Source organism: Varanus komodoensis, unplaced genomic scaffold (assembly GCF_004798865.1).
Source record: "Varanus komodoensis strain SLA01 unplaced genomic scaffold, ASM479886v1 scaffold4, whole genome shotgun sequence".
NCBI lineage: Eukaryota > Metazoa > Chordata > Lepidosauria > Squamata > Varanidae > Varanus > Varanus komodoensis.
The window spans coordinates 37,300,708-37,319,235 of NW_025335941.1; the positions used below are offsets into that span (position 1 = coordinate 37,300,708).

Below are 18,528 nucleotides of genomic sequence, written 5' to 3' on the forward strand. Positions count from 1 at the left end.
GGCATCCGGTCCTCTCACTTTCTGGCATGAGAGTGGTATCATCTGCATATCTGAGGTTGTTGATATTTCTCCCAGCAATCTTAATTCCAACTGGTGATTCATCTAGCTCCACCTTTCTCATGTTGTGCTCTGCGTATAAGTTAAATAGGCAGGGCGACAGTATACAGCCTTGCCGAACTCTTTTCTCAATTTTGAACCAATCAGTGGTTCTGTGTCCAGTTCTCACTGTTGCTTCTTGACCCGCATATAGGTTTCTCAAGAGACAAATAAGATGGTCTGGGACTCCCATCTCTTTAAGAACTTGCCACAATTTGTTGTGATCCACACAATCAAAGGCATTAGCGTAGTCAATGAAGCAGAAGTAGATGTTTTTCAGGAACTCCCTAGCTTTCTCCATGATCCAGCGTATGCTGGCAATTTGATCTCTAGTTCCTCTCCTCCTTCGAAATCCTGCCTGTACTTCTGGTAGTTCTCGGTCCTCATACTGCTGGAGCCTAGCTTGTAGGATTTTGAGCATCACTTTGGTAGCATGTGAAATTAGTGCAATGGTGTGGTAGTTTAAACATTCCTTTGACACAAGTTTATGACATTTGTTCCTAAGAATCCTCAAATCTCAAGTGAGGTGCCTTGGCTAGACCAGGGCCACTGAGGTTCATTCAGTATTATTTGGCTTTACATGTTGATTAATCACAATAATCACCAAGCCTTGGAGTTGTGCTCACTCACTGTTTCTGAAAGTAAACTTATCCCATCTGTGACGCCACAATCTACATTAAGCAGCAGTTTCTTTTTCTTCTTCAGGTTCAATAATTTGTGCATAAGAAGAGATGGAATGACATGTGTGCCCTTCTAGCAATATGAGGATGCAGTATGGAAGTGGTAGTCCAAAATATGCAGAAAGCACAAGGCTGGGGAAGGCTTCTTCAAGCATTGTTGAGATGGGTTTGGACTGCCAACTGTACTAATAAATAACTATTCTTACATAGTATGTGGACATTGATCCTTTAAATCTTAGTCGGAGTATCATGCTCATGAGTTTGATGAGTTTTTTTAAATAAATAAATACAATGGAACAGGTATGCATCCGATATTCTGATATTGCCCTCAGATATATTTCACTATAGCCTTTTCTATTTAAAATATATTTATATACCACTTTCCATTTTAAAAAAATCCTAAAGCAGTTTACAACAAACTATGATCCAATATGCTATTATAAAGATAGGTTAATGCTTGGGAAAACCTAGAATAAACAAGTTTTTAATATTATAAAAACCCATAAAATTCATAAAATTCAAAAACTCATAATTCTTTAAAAAAAAGGCTATTTGACACAGTTAATGGAGTTGGAATAATGTACTCTTAAACTCTGTAATTAAATTCTAAAAAGATGCAGCTGCCATATTCTCTGACCAATTTGGAAGCCTTCATCATACCTTTGCAGTCTGGGCATGTCAACACTCATTTCTGGCTGCTCAATGCAGAGATAACATATGCCGAGCATGGGAATCATCTTACAAATTCACAGGTTATCAAGCTAAACCATAAGCCTTTTTTTTGTACCCCTACCAAATTATGAAATTCATTCACCCAGCTGGTTGATCTAAAGGGACCATTCTATCTTTTTTCCCTGCATATGAATACAGGAAAGTGCCTCATAGCAACTAGCCCTGAGTGTTCAATTCTGATTGTCACGAAGGAGCACTGCCAGACTATGAGAAAATGTCTCAATGCCCTAGAAAACAAGATGCAGCAAATCCCCAGATCTAAATCATTCTATTTATAATACTATGTCAGTAGGAGCACCAACAAGAGAGGTCGTGCTCTAAAGACTCTACTACAGCCATTTGAAAGCAGCTTTCCACAGGAACATGAGATCCCCAGGAGTACCAAGAGCTCAGGAGGCGACACCTGCACAAGCTTTGTCAAGGCCAGATTCATATCCCATTCCACCAAGAGCTTTTAAATTAAGAGACCTGGAAGAATATCCATGTCTTGCTCTTTCCTTCTGGAGTCAACTGAATCAAGGTAATCATACTACACAGAAGTGTCATATGTGCTAGCCTCTGTTCATATGGAGCATTTGCTATGGATTTATTCAAAATGCATCCAATATTGTAGCTTTGTTCAGTCCCTCCACCCTCTAACACCAGATATTTTTCTTTTGCTTATCTGTAGACAATGTGGTTCTGCCTTTGTCAGCAACATATAAACAGCTTGAGGTAACTTTTGTAATTTTGGACTAGAACTGACAAACAAGGATAGTCTGTGCCCACACCAGTTTTATAACATTTTGCAACTAATCTGGAAGTGAAGTCCTTTCTATTTGCCCTTCTACCTGTCAAGTAACTATAACTGGAACTACAGGTTGGAACTATAACTGTCTCTTGCTCTACTTCTTTTCCTTTCCTACCCATTTCTGCCTGCATGGTCCAACCTTTCACAAGCAGCTGAGCTTCCCTTAAGCTAGAACCCAGTTCAGCATTTTATCTGGCCACCAGGAACACCCTGCATCCTGTCAGAATTTGAGATCTCATATGTTACAAATTACATGCCTTTGATCACCCCATCATATTTCTGTGGCAGGTTCTCTGGTTGCTAGGGTTTAACACTTTGGCAGCTTAGCAACAGATATTTCTTTATTCCACTCATGAGTGGATCAAGCCAATGCAGAAATAAAAACAATAGCGACTTTCCTTCATCTTTGTCAACCTATCATACAACCTAACAAAAAGGCTTCTATCCTAAAATCAAAAACCTATTATCAGAAAGGTGAGATTACCACACTGGACAATTACAGTTAAATTGTACTACATGATCAATTGCACTATAGCCACTACATGACTATAAACATGTCAGTTTTGCAAATATGTTTATCAAACTGAGCTTGACAGAAGGGCATTTTATATCATGGGTGTGCAATCAGGCTGTTTGCCAAAATTCAGGAGATGATCAACTCAATGCAGGGCTCTTCTGAAGGAGACATCTAATCTGAACCCTCCCAAAGCTTTCTTAGCAATTTGGAGAGACACAGTATACCCAGGGGAAAAAATGGCACATTTCTTCCCACTTTGTCCATACAAGAGAAACATCGAGGCAGGAGGAAAAGCAGGTGGTGTAGTTTTGTGACTGAGATTTCTACCTTCTAATTACAATAAATGGTTTGTTCAGAGCTCTCTAATCATAGCACTTTTTGGAAGGGATAATATATTGTAAAACTGATCCACTGTTCTGTGTTCTTTGCTAGTTCTCCCTGACAGAATCAGGGGTGTTAAAAGACTTTTCATCAGGCCTCTAGGGTCCTTTGACAGTGTAGCTTTGGATGTTTGATTGGCAACTGCTGGATGTTCAAGGCTGTTAGCCTCTGCATGCTTCCCATCCATCCATCATCCCTGTTCTATTGTAATTGGTTACTTTGCTGACAAGTGAGTGGAAAATTTACATTGTTCTAGATTCAATTTCTAGCTCATTTTTATGCTAACTGCAAAGTAACAAAAAACATCAGGCAGGAGAAGCAACAAAATTTAAGACTCCCCTTCCACAAAAACTGCTACACTTATCCTACGTAAATTTTTCAGACTACTTAACTGAGGCTTTTTGCACACTGCAACAATTTCCCAGAAAACACGTATGGGCATAAGTACATTAAAAAAAACCCCATGAATTCTGCTCTTGCACAAAAATCCTTGTACCTATTCTTTTTGAACTTAGCAGACTTATTCTCCCCCAAAGAAGTAGCAACTACACCCATAAATCTCATCCAGTTTTGCTAAGAAATAGATTTACAATACCTTTAAAAAAAAAAACAGTATTTAAAAGGCATCTTCTATACCAATTTGGCAGGTCTCATCTCCTTCAGTCGGAGCTACTACATCTGCAGATTTCATCCAATTTTGTGAAAGAGAAAACAAGTTATAACCAGAAACAACTCAGAAAGCAGAAAGAAATATGATGGGTTGTTGGTCTAAATTCTTAAAAGACAGGCAAGTAAAGGCCAATATCAGATGCTTCCCTCTTGACTGAAAGCACTTGCTACTGCAATGTGCTGACTGATGTGATATCACACATCACCAACAGTCAGGGGACTGCAACTATCGCATTCTAATCATAATTATGCTCTCCCATAAAGAACCACCAGAAGCCAAACCACAAAGTACAGGTCAAATTGGTTTTGTGCAATGATATCTTTGCGATCCTTCACTTGAAGTGTATCATCTGTTCCAATTCTGCTAATCAGCATCTTGTGTGAGCTCCCAGGGATGAGCACAGTCTCTACATAACTCTACATAACAAAGTGATGTGTGTACTGAACCTGTACGTGCAAAAACCTCCACTTAGTTCTGCGAGCACCTCTACTGAAAATCACACTCGTCCTAACTGTCAAAAACATTTTTCTCAGAGGAAAACCCATGCAAGCCATCAAAAATTATGAGCAACAGAAACAACTCTTTCATCCAACTTTGGATGGTAGACAGGAATACACTGGATTGATAAGATACTATATGAATCTTTATATAGAACTTCATCAGTTAGTGCACTGCAAATCATAGCTACTCTTTTAAAAATAATGTTTAAGGATACCGAATGCTGACAAAATGACATGAATGACCTGACATAATCCAGGTCACACAATCCTTCCTCCACCAGACTGATTTATGACAATCACCTAAAGGTGGAGATTAATATCTAATTTTCTCTTTTAAACATAAGAACACAAGAAAAGTCATGCTAGATCAGACCAAAGACTCATCTAGTCCAGCACTCTGCATACACAGTGGCAAACCAGCTGCCCACAGGATCCTGCAACCAAGACAGGTGCAAGACCCCTTCTGCCCAAGCTCTTCAGCAACTGATATATGAAGGTATGCCACCTCTGGTAAAGGAGGTAGCACATGGACAACAAAGCTAATCGCGACTAATAGGCTTCTCATTCATGAACCTGTCCAATTCCTTTTCAAAGCCATGCAGATTAGTGGCCATCACCAATTCCTATGGCAGTGAATTCCATAGCTGTGTGAAGAAGTACTTCCTTTTAGCTTCCTTCCCACCAATCAGCTTCATGGAATAACCCTAGGTTCAAGTGTTATAGAAGAGAGGAAAATATCTTCCTCTCTAATAATCTCCACACCAAACATTATTTTAAACACTTACGCCTCCCCCTAATCTCTGTTTTTCTAAACTGAACAGTTGTTGTAGCTGCTCCTTATTTGGAAGGTGTTCCAGCCCTCTGATCATTTTTGTTGCCCTTCTCTGCACAAAACAGATTGAATATGCTCCCAGTTGCCTTCTCATCAAACACCTAGTAACCTTGAAATTTAAGTATGACTGGGAATATGGTGAACAAATTATATACATAAATATGTATGCCACTCACAATGTTACTTCTAAAAGAGATGTCTAGTATCTATTCAACTTTTCTAAGAGATATCTAAAACTTACAGTGCACCAAAGAATGTGTATGTATTCCTAATACAGTTTCAATTAACATTTACTTCCTATACAAATTTGCTTTAGAAACTGTAGACAGCTGAAGTACAACATATAATCAAAATGTGAACATTCTGATTGTATTTATCTTCCTGTATCTGATGTTAAGGTAATAAAACATAATTGTCTATATAAGCACATGTTTCAACATCAACTATTTCTGTTATGATCCCCTGGTTCTGTGTCCTCATGCAGCCCTCCCAGGTACAAAAAACTGGACTACCCAGTATATGTAAACTATTGCAAAGAGACATTTAATTCTGTTTTCTGTTGAATATGCTTTCACATACCTAGCTGACCTGAAAAAGAACCAGATCCATTCCTTCCAATTTAGAGTCACACCTTGCCACATCCCATATTCCTGTGCCTCCTTTATTTGGATGGTGATATCTACTTCAGCATCTTTACACATAAAAAGAATGGGGCAGAAAGGACATATGATGAGAGTAAGGAGGAGGGAACCCTCCCAGGGTTTGGTTTTCTTAGCTAGACTACCACAGAATGCACCCTCTCTTCCAGACCAAGAGAAAAAAAAACCAAGATAGAAGCATGGTACAGGTTCCATTGATGCGCAGCACTGGCTCAACAGACTCATTCCAAGCACAGCATCTTAGAAAAGACAAACATTCATCTGCCCCTGGACCTTCAGAACCCATGGTACATTGCTACTGACTTCCTACAGAAAAGTGTTCCTAGAGGACAAACCTGCACACTTAGACAATGTGAAAATGATGGCCGCTGTTCAGACTGGCCAGAACACCCATCGAAGTATCTACAACAGTATCTAGTGTTAAAAGGAATGCACCTTAGCTAAAATCCAATGACAAGCACTGCCTCCTCTAAAAGCTAATTTGCATTGGAAAGCTGATGGGCTGGTCTTGTTTCTAAGGGCTTTTCCTCATCTAAAAAGTAACCTGATTGTTTAAATTCTTCTGCCACAGTAGCTTTTCCAACAGAGCACACCATAGCATACTTGTCAAAGCAGAGGGAAACTTTTAAGCTTATCAGATCATTGAGAGGTTATTAGTAGATCATCTAAATCCATCCTAAGTAGCGTTCACATAGGAAGGGGTGGGGCTGAAACTGTCTTACACACAGTCAAACCACTAGCTAATCTAGTTCATTCCTACCTCATTCCAACTGGCAGTGGCTCTCCAGGCAGTGGCTTTTCCAGTCCTACCTGAACCTTTTTTATACAAAGTATGTGTTCCACCACTGAACTACAGCTCCTACATTCAAACAAAACTATGTGGGTTTTTAAAAAGTTCTTACATGTGTGGAGCACAGCAAGATCAAAAGAGAGAAGCATATATTAGCAGCCATGTTTGCATCCATACAGAGAGCATCATTAACTGCTTCTGTAGAACAGATCCACTCCCACAAATATTTGTATAAATCCATCATTTAGTTTGTCCATGTGACACGGACAATAAGATTAAACATTCAAGAATACAAACTTCTTATCTCTTGTTTTATCCCTTATCTCCTACTGTTGACAAACATGTAGGAGCCAGATACAAATCTGAGAGAGCTGATTTTGAGCCTGTTTTGTAGAACTGTCCCATGATTAAGATTTCTTTGGCGATATATATGCAACATGATATACTTAATAGTACACCTGACTAGATTCCCTATGTTTTTGTTAGGCCAGTAAAAACAGATGCTTTAGATCAAAAAAAAAGACCTCATTTAGAATGTATTAACTGCTGTAAAAAAAAAAAAAAAAAAAGCACAGTAACTCAAAAATAGAAAGGTGTATGCATGTCCTCACAGAAAGCTTAGGAAACTGCAGAGATAACAACACTTAAGAGTATATAGATTAAAGATAAAAACAAAAAATAAAAAACACATACATGTAGATATATAATGGTATTATATACAATTTAATACTGATCTTCTGTTTTGAAACTAAGTTATAACTTTAATATTGAACAGTGTAAGTTTTTCTCTGTTGTAAATGTCACATTATCTTATTTCATTAGTTAACATTTATTTATTTAAAACTTTTATAATTGCAGTAGTTTCATAAACATTGATAAAATATATACTGTTAATTTCTATATTTATTATAATTTTTACATTTTCATTTTTTACATTTTCACTTGAATTCTGTACATAAATTTAAATTATCACATGCTTTGTATTATCTTCTTTTCTAAATATAAAAATAGCAGAAGCACAGCATTTGTGGGGAAATTCCTTCTCTTTTTGTTATTAACTGCACCCTAACAATTAATACAACAACATGAGTCTAAAACCCATGTTGTCCATCCAAGAAGTGATGCCAAAATCCACAGCAGTCTAGGCCCAAGTAACTTACTTTCTTTAACTGCATGAGGTTTAATAACACAACAGGTACAGTGTGTATATTTTGCAGTGTTTGCAGGTCCACGGCCACCACTGGAGGGAAAGAACAGCTCCAGCTCCTGAAAATAATTGAAATTAAAATTTAATAGCATATAACTGGATAGCTCATGGTCCTAGCACTCCAACTAGGCTTGTAGCAATCACAATTGTAAAAAATCTGATGTGCTTGAGTTTCCTACAACACACTACTGAAACTTAATATTATGCTATTCATACATTTCCTGCTTTTCTAGCCATTAGCTTTGTTTCAAAATGCTGTAGGAAACTTTTCTCTGAATGCTAGGTATACATTCCATCTCATTCCAAAACAGATGGTAACTCATTAAGTTTCTCAAGTGCGTAATGTTCAAATGTGTTCATGTTGTTACTTCTGCAGAGTATTAATATTATTCAGGACTAAACATTAAGAATAATGTGAATAAATCTACTGTATCTACTATAGGCCAAATTTCCAGGATGACTTTTAAAAGACTGTTTCTTGCCTTCGTCACATTCAGCTTTTATTATCCCATCAATATCAGCACTAGTGAAGCTCAATGCCAGGGAAATTCATCAAAGCAGCCCTGGATCTGCCCTATCATGTCCTATATTTTAGTACTACACTGACAAACATGGGCTCTTCTCAAGTTTCTTTGCTACCTACTTTTTATTTTACTATTTATACTGTGCCAATTTGTTATTGTAGAATCAAGGCATCTTTGGTGTAAGATGTTGCTTACAAATTTACTTATGTACCAAAAAACATGGAAACAGTAACATTTACTGTCATGCCATATAAACAGTAAGCATACCCTATAGTTATACATATTCTTCTGCTTAATTGTATCTTAGCATCCACTCATCCATGCTTTTCCTTGGTCTTTCCTCTGCAGCATGCTGGTAATTTTCCTCATGCGGCATGCTGGTAATTTTCTATGTTTACAATCCCATGTCCCTTAAACCAACATTCAATACTTTTTCCTATTCCTAATGGTCTGGGCAAATGGGTCAGATAAGATAGGATTCAGCATTTGTATCCAACCGGATCCCCATGACCTTCAATTTAAGCCTAATGGATAATAAGAAAATAAAACCCTACAACAACAGGAGTAGTTGGTTTTACATTTGCTGTGGATGAAACAGTATGATAGTTGTTTCCAAATGACTGCAGATGTTTCATCCTGATACTTTAAAATGACTGCATTCAAATGGTGTACTGGAGACCCTGGGATTCCCTGGAAGGTTATTCCACCCACCCTTTCAGGACGAGAGGTCAATAGCTGACAAGCTGCCCCATGTGTATTTGGCCCATATCTTGTTATTACTAAGGAAATGCTTAAGGAGATTCATAGTTGGCCAGGTGTTTATATATTGGATAGGACAAACGAAAAGGTCAGGCTGCAATGGGCCAGTTAATGAGTATTCTGTTTATTCTGATTGATAAACACAGGCAAACAGAATGGCAGCTAAGAAGCTTTTAAATAGTTATTGTCCATAGCATAGAAAGGCTATTCAGTCAGGCACAGAAAGGAGCAGTGTACCTAAGGCAAAGGCAGAAGAAAAAAGAAGGCTGAAGGTATAGAAGGGAAAACCTACATGGCAAAGAAAACTCTAGAAGTGGTAAAGAAGCATTTATTGCCAAATTGTAAGCAGAAGGCAGCTGGCCCCAAGAAAGAGTGAAACTTTAGGAGAAGATAACTGAGTAATGACTTCTTTGTTCTGTATCCTTGTGAACAAGACAGGTGAAAGCATGCCTGCCAGCTGAGGATCATTCATCTTAAGGACCTGTGACCCTAACAGGAGAAACAGTTGGGAAATGTACGTATACAACTCTGTACACTTCCAGTGAATTCCTGATCAAAAGGAGAACATTAAGTCAAGCCCTCTGACCTAATGGAGGAAGGGGAGGCAAGAAAATGACTACTGGCAAGTGGGTTTGCTTAGGGAACTGAACTAAGATGAAGAAATGCCTGCTTCCTTAAAGCAACAGTGCTTTAAAAAGCAAAGTACGTAATTGGAAAATCAGCATTAGAAATCAAAGAGTTAGCTCCACTCCTCTGGAAGACATTAATGGAGGGGCATATACTTCCCCTCCAGACATTTCAAATGTATCTGTGTGCATCTGCAAAACTCCTCCATGAAAGTTGGAGATTTCCTCAAGTGGGAGTGTGGTGTTCATGTATCTCCCTTTTGATACATTCTTTTAAAATGAGGTATGGCTCGTAATACCACCACTGTGTTATGTGTGTGGATGAAACACTCAGAAAGTCTGGGAGAATTTAAAAAAACACCTTCACCTTGAGCTGAAAAGATAGCCAAGACTGCAATTTTGTAGTCACTTTGTCCAGTTTGTCTCACAGTCTATCTTAATTATGCTCTAGGAAAGTTCCTACCACAGAAGCTTCATTTCTTAAGCACCCCCAGAGTGCCCAAGGAAGGAGGCAGAAGCCTTCAAGCACTGATTCCCAAGATATATTCTAAGCACAAGGCTTCTATTGCAAGAGCCTGCTCCTACAGCATCATTTTCCTGTCTTTCTCTGTTTGGTCTTATTTCTGCAGCAGTTGATACTGGGGGTCTTGGCCATGAGAACTAAAGATTAAATTGTATTGAGGAGCAATTTAGTGTGCATTGTATGGTATGTTCAAACATGTAATTTCAGAGGTCATGAGAGTACAGTAAAGAGTAATGCAGAGATACTGTGAGTTAAATGCCAATATATGAAAGGTCAGTCTTGGAGATCTTAAAGGTACAGTGAAATACAGACAAGCAATTTGAGAGCTAGTAGAGCTCCAAGTAAAAATAAGGTTTCAAACTGAAGAGAAATAAATGTGCAACCAGACATGTTTTGTGGGTTAAATTGCAGTGAAATGGACCAATATACCACGGCAATTGTGGCCAAGAAATAATACAGGAGTACAAATACAAGAAATATTGAGAATATCCAATCTATACTCAGTCCAGAAGAAGAGGGAAAAACACACAACCAGAAAAAGCAAAACAGCAGACATGCTTCTAACATCCCTCAAAGCACCAGTGAAAAGCAATCAGGGACTGTGTCAATGCTGCCAACATATTGAGGGAACAAAATGAAATCATGTTAATAGTGACATGCCTCTAGCACAGCCCTCAGCACACACATTGCTAAAAGCTCGTGCAAGTCAGAAAGCTGACATTTCTGACACAAATGCTAAAATCTGGTTGCTGTCAAAGTAATACTTCTGGAAAACGGAATCCATAATGAGAAGGCCTGAGTAAATGCATTATTGTAATTTCTTTAGTAGTGCAGATTCTCAGCATTTTTGTTCAATTCCATCTTAGCTAAGATTAAAGTTAAGGTATACTGGAGCTAGCCTGCATAAAACTTGGTAGGTCAAAAGCAATACTTTGAACAGGCACAGATGCTAATTGTACTTGTCTGTCGGGGGTACAGAGCCTCTTTCATCCTGTGGGCCAATTTCAGATTTAGAGAAATTCTCAAGGGCTGCATTCCAGTAGTGGGCTGGGACAAAGAGGAGCCACGGCAAAGGCAAAGTGGGAAGGACCAAAAAAATGTAGTGTAAAGCTCATGACATCAGGAACTAAGCTTCAGCTTTTCAAAATGGGGAAAGATACCAAAGGATTGATCGCTGATAGAAAAAGTGAGGACAGGGAAAGCAGGCACAGAGGGCTGGGTTAGGTTTTCCTACCCTGTTGTATATGACAAGATAAGCCTAAGAATAGCTGTTACTTGTGATTTAGCTAAAAAAGTTTAGGTTGCAATTCTATTCATGTTTAGACAGAAAAAGGTCATATACCTCCAAGTTATTCTGCTTGGGGAATGCTGGACACTGTTGGCCTTTTTCCCCTGTCTAAGCATGATAGGATTGCACCCCAAATCTATGAAAATATCACTGGGACACTCTTAAATCACAAGTATCAGGATACAATTTTAATGATACTCATACCAATGAAAACCCAGTCACCTGGTTGAAGAAAGACTCAGATACATATTCTGAAAAACTTACTCTAGCTGCAGAAGCCAAGGAATCAGGGCCATGAGCCACATTTCTTATGCCATCAGTTCCAAAATTTGCTCTAATGCTGTCTGGAGCATCAGTTCGGGCTACAACAGAGTTTGCAGGTCCCAATAAATTTTTCCATCTACTGATGGCATCATCTCCTAAGATCTCCATAGCAACAACAGGGCCACTTGTAATAAACTCAAGAAGCTCACTGTGAACAGAACATAGAGCAGTCAGAATTCATAAAGAAAAGCAGGTTGCTTACCTGTAACTGATGTTCTTCGAGTGGCCATCTGCGCAGTCACACATATGGGGTGCTGCGCCTGCGCAGTGCCTTTGGCCGGAAGATTGCAAGCTAACAGTTTTTGGCGGGAAAATGCTCCGCTCCCCCTCCCACATGGCCTATAAAGAGCGGAGCGTCCGCCATTTTGTTCAGTCTTTGATGACCAAACGTACGCCCCCTTGTGGAAAAATTTTTCAGTATGAGATAGGAAAAAAAGGATCGGTACCATGAAAAAAAGGAAATACTTTCGGTACCGACGAATATGTCCACTCACTGACACCGAGCAGGGCCGGCGGGTGGGTTGTGTGACTGCACAGATGGCCACTCGAAGAACATCAGTTACAGGTAAGCAACCTGCTTTTCTTCGTCATGGCCTCTGTGCATCACACATATGGGTAGATTAACAAGCTTACCATAAAGGAGGAGGGGAGGTGTCCTCAATGAAGAATAGACAAAAGAACGGCTCTGCCAAAGGAGAAATCCTGCCGAGCCCGAACATCTAAATGATAATGTCTGGTGAAAGTACAAGGGTTCGCCCAAGTAGCAGCTTGGCATACATCATCAAGTGGGACCCCCGATGCAAAGGCGGATGAGGCTGCAACAGCCCTAGTCGAATGGCCTCGAGGGGCTGTAGGCAAATCAATCTTAGCCAGTTGACAGGATAAGGTTATAGTATGGACTATCCACTTGGAAAGTCTCTGCGGAGTGACTGGATTGCTTTGATCTCTGGTGGAATATTTAATGAATAGTCTATTTGAACGTCAAATAGATTCAATCCTCCATCTGTAGAAGCCTAAGCAGCGCCGAACGTCAAGTGAATGCAAGGATCTCTCTAGTGGAGTCAACGGTGACGGAAAAAAGGCAGGTAAAATAATATCCTGTCCCATATGAAAAGGCGTAGTCACCCTAGGAAGAAAAGAGGGGTCAAGGTGCAAAACGACCTTTTCTCTGTGAAAATTCAGGTAAGGTGGGTCTATGTGGAGAGCGCAAAGCTCACTGGCCCTTCAGGCTGAAGTAACCGCCACAAGAAACGTTGTCTTCCAGGAAACCAGACGCAAATCTACTGTTGTCAATGGTTCGAAAGGAGCTCTTGTAAGCGCTTGCAGAACAACAGAAAAACTCCAGGTAGGCATTACTGGTCTGATTGATGGATTAAGATTATGCAGTCCCTTAAGAAATCTCTTAACAATAGGTTGAGAGAAGATAGGTGATCTGTCAACTAAGCCACGATGGTAGGCTATTACTGCCATATACACTTTAACTGAAGATGGCTTTAATCCGGAATGGTGCAGTTCTAATAGGAACTGAAGGATTTGATGTATAGATGACATAAATGAAGAGAACGAACGAGACTCAGCAAAGGTAGAGAATTGTCTCCATTTAGCTGCATAAGATTTCCATGTGGATAGCTTTAAAGCAGAATCAAGGATAGGTTGGATATCAGGATGAAAGGCTGTCGGATTCGACGGGTCAAGCCTTGAATCCGATGGTACGGAATGAAGAAGGGAAGAGAAAATGCCGAATCAATCAGACTCGATGGCAGGATTCGATTCAGTTGAAGTTGTCGTCGATACCGATGGCACAATGGTAGCTATCGGATTCGCCACGCTGTTAGGTTCAGTGACAGCAAGTCCGGGTGGCAAAGCGTACCGCCCTGTTGGGTGATAAGGTACGGAAGCAGTGGTAGATGAAGGTATTCCCCGTGAGAGATGTCGAGTAGTGTCGCAAACCAAGCTTGGCGTGGCCACCAAGGGGCAACTAGTATCCCCGAGGCTCGATCGTATACTATCTTCGCTATGACCCTCATAATAAGAGGGACTGGAGGGAAGGCGTAAAAGATCATGTTGTTCCATGGGATCGTGAAAGCATCCCCTAAGGATCCGTCTCCGATTCCTGCTCTCGAACAGTAAGCATTGCACACCTTGTTCTGTTGGGTGGCAAATAAGTCCACGGCGGGGGAACCCCAGCGATGAAAGAGATGGTCGTGTGTGTGAGGATCTAGCTCCCATTCATGAGAGATGAACATGTGCCTGCTGAGAAGATCTGCTTGCACATTGTCTGCACCAGCTAGATGAACAGCCATCAGTGTAATGTCTCTCGGAATGCACCAGTCCCAAATTTTCATTGAAAGTCTGGCCAAAGGCGGTGACTTTGTTCCCCCCTGTTTGTTCAGAAAGAAGATGGTAGCTACATTGTCCAAAGTTATCTGAACAACCCTATGTTGGAGAATGTCCTCGAAAGAGCGTAGGGCTTTGAATACTGCCAACAGCTCCAGGAAGTTGATATGATTCGTAGACTCTCGACGATTCCACGTACCTTGGGTATATAGGCCGGAGCATATCGCTCCCCATCCCAGAAGAGATGCGTCGGTACCGAGGGTTATCGAAGGACATCGTGCCCTGAAGGGGACTCCAACAGTCAGATTGGCTGGTACCGACCACCAAAGTAGAGAATGGAACACCGAGGATGGGATTCGAATCAACTTCGATGGTGGGTCTCTCTGAGGGTGGAACATCTTGTTGAAGAGGAGTTGTAGCGGACAGAGCCGAAGTCTGGTGTGCAGCACCACAGCAACTGAGGAAGCCATATGCCCCAGGATCCTCTGGATGGACTTCGCTGGGACCGTCCCGTCTTGTTGCATTCGATGGATGTGGTGAGCAAGAGTCTGTTGTCTGTCCCGAGGAAGGAAGGCTTTCTCCAACATCGAATCCAGGCAGGTTCCAATGAAGGTAAGAGTCTGCGTCGGAAGAAGAGAAGATTTCTCAGTATTAATGCGTAGGCCCAGATCATCCAATAAGGCACAGGTTGTACGGATGGATGCAAGGAGACCTTCTCTAGACTGGGACACTAGCAGCCAATCATCGAGATATGGGTAAATTTGTATGCCTTGGAGGCGTAGGAAGGCGCAAACAGGGGCCATACATTTGGTGAATACTCTCGGAGCCGTGGCCAGTCCAAAAGGTAAAACTGTAAACTCGTAGAAATGGGGTGCAACAGCAAAACAAAGGAAACGCCTATAACTCGGGTGGATCAAAATGTGGAAATAGGTGTCCTTCAGGTCCAATGAGGTGAGCCAATCCTCTTTCCTTAGCAACGGCAAAATATTTTGAAGGGTGGTCATCCGAAATGTTTTTGTCACAATAAATCAATTAAGTCCAGAATCAGACGTAAACCACCATCCCGCTTCGGGACCGTAAAATATCTGGAATAGAATCCATGAAGTCCGTCAGGTGGGGATACTTGACGAATCGCTCCTTTACAAAGAAGTTGTCATATTTCAAGGAGCAGTACCGGCGAGCATGATGTAAAGCGGATCGGACTCGACAGAGGAACGATGTTAAATTCTATCCGATAGCCGTGCTGGATGATGGACAGTACCCACCGATCAGATGTAATGGACTCCCAAATGGGGAGTCGGCTTCGCAGCCGATCCCCAGATGAGAGGGGGGTGGGTATGGAAGAAGGCAGAGGAAAGGTTCGCCAGTCCCATCAACGCTATCTCCTGTCATCGAAATGGCGACGGCCCTGTTGATAGCATTGTTGGGGCTGTGGACGGTGGCGCTGCTGTTGCTGCTGCTGCTGCTGGTGGTGCTGCTGTCTAGGTTGGTATGACTGCCTATAAGATGGGCGAGTCCATGACCACTTACGCCTGGTCTGGGTCTGGATCTCCATCCTGTGTGCCGTCATGCGGGATTCATGCAGCTTCTTCAATTTGTGGTCGGTGCGAGAGTGGAAAAGCCCGGACCCATCGAAAGGCATCTCCTCTATACAACGTTTAGTCTCCTCCAGGAAGTTACAATTTCTGAGCCAGGAGTGTCTCCGAAGCGAAATGGCACCGACCAAGGCCCTCGAGTCTGTGTCCACATGATGCCTGGCTGTGGACAACTGCTGGACAGCAACCTGCATTAGCTCCTTAATGAGAACCTTGGCCAGGTCACCCTGGTGGTCCGGGAGGGTCAAGGCGACGTTGTGGAGGCGCTGCATGACGAAGTATTGGTACCTCGCCAACGTCGCCTCGTAATTGGAGATACGCAGCCCCAGGCCTGAAGCAGCGTAGACTCGCCTGGCCAGGGAGTTGATCTTTCAGCCCTCCTTGTCCCGTGGTGCAGTGTGACCTCTCGCATCTCTGCCCTGGGAGGACTCCACCACGACCAAGTTCAGCTTGGGGTGGCGGAGGAGGAAGGAGATGTCCTCCTCCCGAACCCGGTACATGGATTCGTGCCTCCGGGACGTGGGTTGAGGGTGAGACGGCAAGTCCCAGGGCTGCGTCATCGCTTGCTGTAAGGTGGTTATCAGTGGCAGGACAACCGATGTAGACTGCTCCCCGCGGACGACATTGTAGAACTTGTCCGTAGTTGGTCCTGGACGCTGGACGGCGTCGATGTCGAGGTTCTGGACAAGCCGGGACATCAGCTCCACGAAGGAGACATGAGATTCGTCCGGTGACGAAGGGCCCTGGGAGGTCACAGCGACGTCAGGGGAGGTTGAATCGACCTCTGAATCGTCGGAGTCAGCGCTGTACTACGGGGGAGCTGATGACGAGGACTCCGCCAGAGAGAAGGAGCGGCTACTCCCATCCCAAGGAGGTATCGGAGATGCATGCCTCGGGTCCAAAGACTGCGGTCGGTCGCGGGATGGTGGAGAAGATCGACCACTAGGAGCGGGATAATACCCGACGGAGAGCGGATTGCCCCAGGCGTGATAGTAGGGACGACGCCATCCCTCCGAGCGCTGCTCCATGGAGCAGCTCCTCTGGCTCCTAGGCAGGGACATCTCCACATCCACCTCCATAGTGGCCGCGGGCATAGGTGTAGGCGACCGAGCCCTAGGGGGGGGAGTCCTGAATTTCCCCATCAGAAATTGAGCCTCTTTGCAGAGCTGGAAGAGGCCCAGTGGGAAGGTCAGCCACACAGCATGGCGACCCTTGAGGGGTAACCCACATAGCCTCCTGAAGCACCGGGTCGGGTGGAATCGGTACAGTAAGTGCCACTGGTACCGAGGGGGCCGTCAAATCCGAGTCCCAGTGTCGAGGACACTCCGAATCCTTCGATTTCTTGGAAGGTTTCAATACTTTCTCCTTCCTGGCCTTCTTATGGCCTGCCGATTTGTCGGGTTCAGCATGCTTTCGCTTCTCCTGCTTCTTCTTGGGAGAAGCAGAGGGAGCCACCGTAGTAGACATGCCTTCGTCCGAAGGGCGTGAAGGTAGGGCCACTGAAGTGGAGCCAGGCTTCAGAGGAGCAACAAGCGGATCGGACTGCATGAGAGCCCGATCCCAGAGGAGCCTCCAGAGGCGATTCTCGCGGTTCTTCCTGGCCTTAGAGAAGGCCAGGCAGTGAGAGCACTTATCGGTCCTATGCCCCTCACCCAAGCAGAGGAGGCATAGGTCATGCGGGTCGGTTGGTGACATTTTTGACCCGCACTCCGCACATTTGTGGAAAGCCGCTCGCTGCGCCATTGCAGGAAAGGGAAAAAAAGAGAGAGAGTGCAGAGGGCAAGTGTGTGTGTGTGTGTGTGTGTGTATATATATATATTTGTTTTTTTTTAGATAGAACGAAAGAAAGGTAGAACGATAGAGAAAACTACAAGAACTATACGAAGTAGAGGAACTAACAGGAACAAGAAGAAAATACTGGGACTATAACAACTGGGAGAACAATCGAGAAGAAAAGAGGCTATACGAGCAACAGTCAGAGTGAGAGCGAAAGCGGCACGAGGCACAGCGAGCGGTGGTTGCAAAGACTGAACAAAATGGCGGACGTTCCGCTCTTTATAGGCCATGGGGGAGGGGGAGCAGAGCTTTTTCCCGCCAAAAACCATTAGCTTGCAATCTTCTGGCCAAAGGCACTGCGCAGGTGCAGTACCCATATGTGTGATGCACAGGGGCCACGACGAAGAACTAGAAGAGTGGACAGGATTCTGCTCTTCTTTAGCCAAGCCAACCACCTCAACTTAAGAAAGAACATATGTATAGAATCAGGTACAAAAATCCTATGTATTAAAAAAAGTATATTTTTTTTACCTTGAGGCAAAACAGTTGAATTCATTTTAATCTCTAACATTTATAAATGTCAGCACTGAAACAAATGAAAAATAAACTTACCAGCTACCAAACATTTCTTATCTTATTATAGCTTCATTTCAGATTAAGCAGTTACATAGGCTCATCATCAATAGGCAGCATATAGATCATATAAAAGTTTGCCAAGTCTGTCTGTCCAGCCTGGCAAGCTTCCCCCGTGTAACTCTCCATGTGTTGCCCTTCTCCAAACAACCATGCTCAATCATGTGATGCTCAGGTGATGCCCATTAAAAGAAAAATCCCCAAAACAAGAAGGTTTTTTCACAACTTTGCAAACTAACAAAGCAAGGTCAGCACTTGCCAATCTACTGCCACCAGAAGCAAATTCAGT

General features: G+C 42.6%; 1 protein-coding gene across 6 annotated transcripts in view; it reads right to left on the reverse strand.

The window, feature by feature from the left end:
- The window catches only part of NME7 (NME/NM23 family member 7), an 89,738-nt gene that overhangs the window by 36,338 nt on the left and 34,872 nt on the right, over positions 1 to 18,528 (reverse strand). For all 6 annotated transcript variants that reach the window (XM_044441561.1, XM_044441560.1, XM_044441559.1 and 3 more), the window contains 2 exons: positions 11,839 to 12,046; positions 7,808 to 7,913 (listed from right to left, as the gene is read on the reverse strand). In XM_044441561.1, coding sequence (XP_044297496.1) covers positions 7,808 to 7,913; positions 11,839 to 12,046 — 314 coding nt within the window. The remainder of the gene's footprint in view (positions 1 to 7,807; positions 7,914 to 11,838; positions 12,047 to 18,528) is intronic.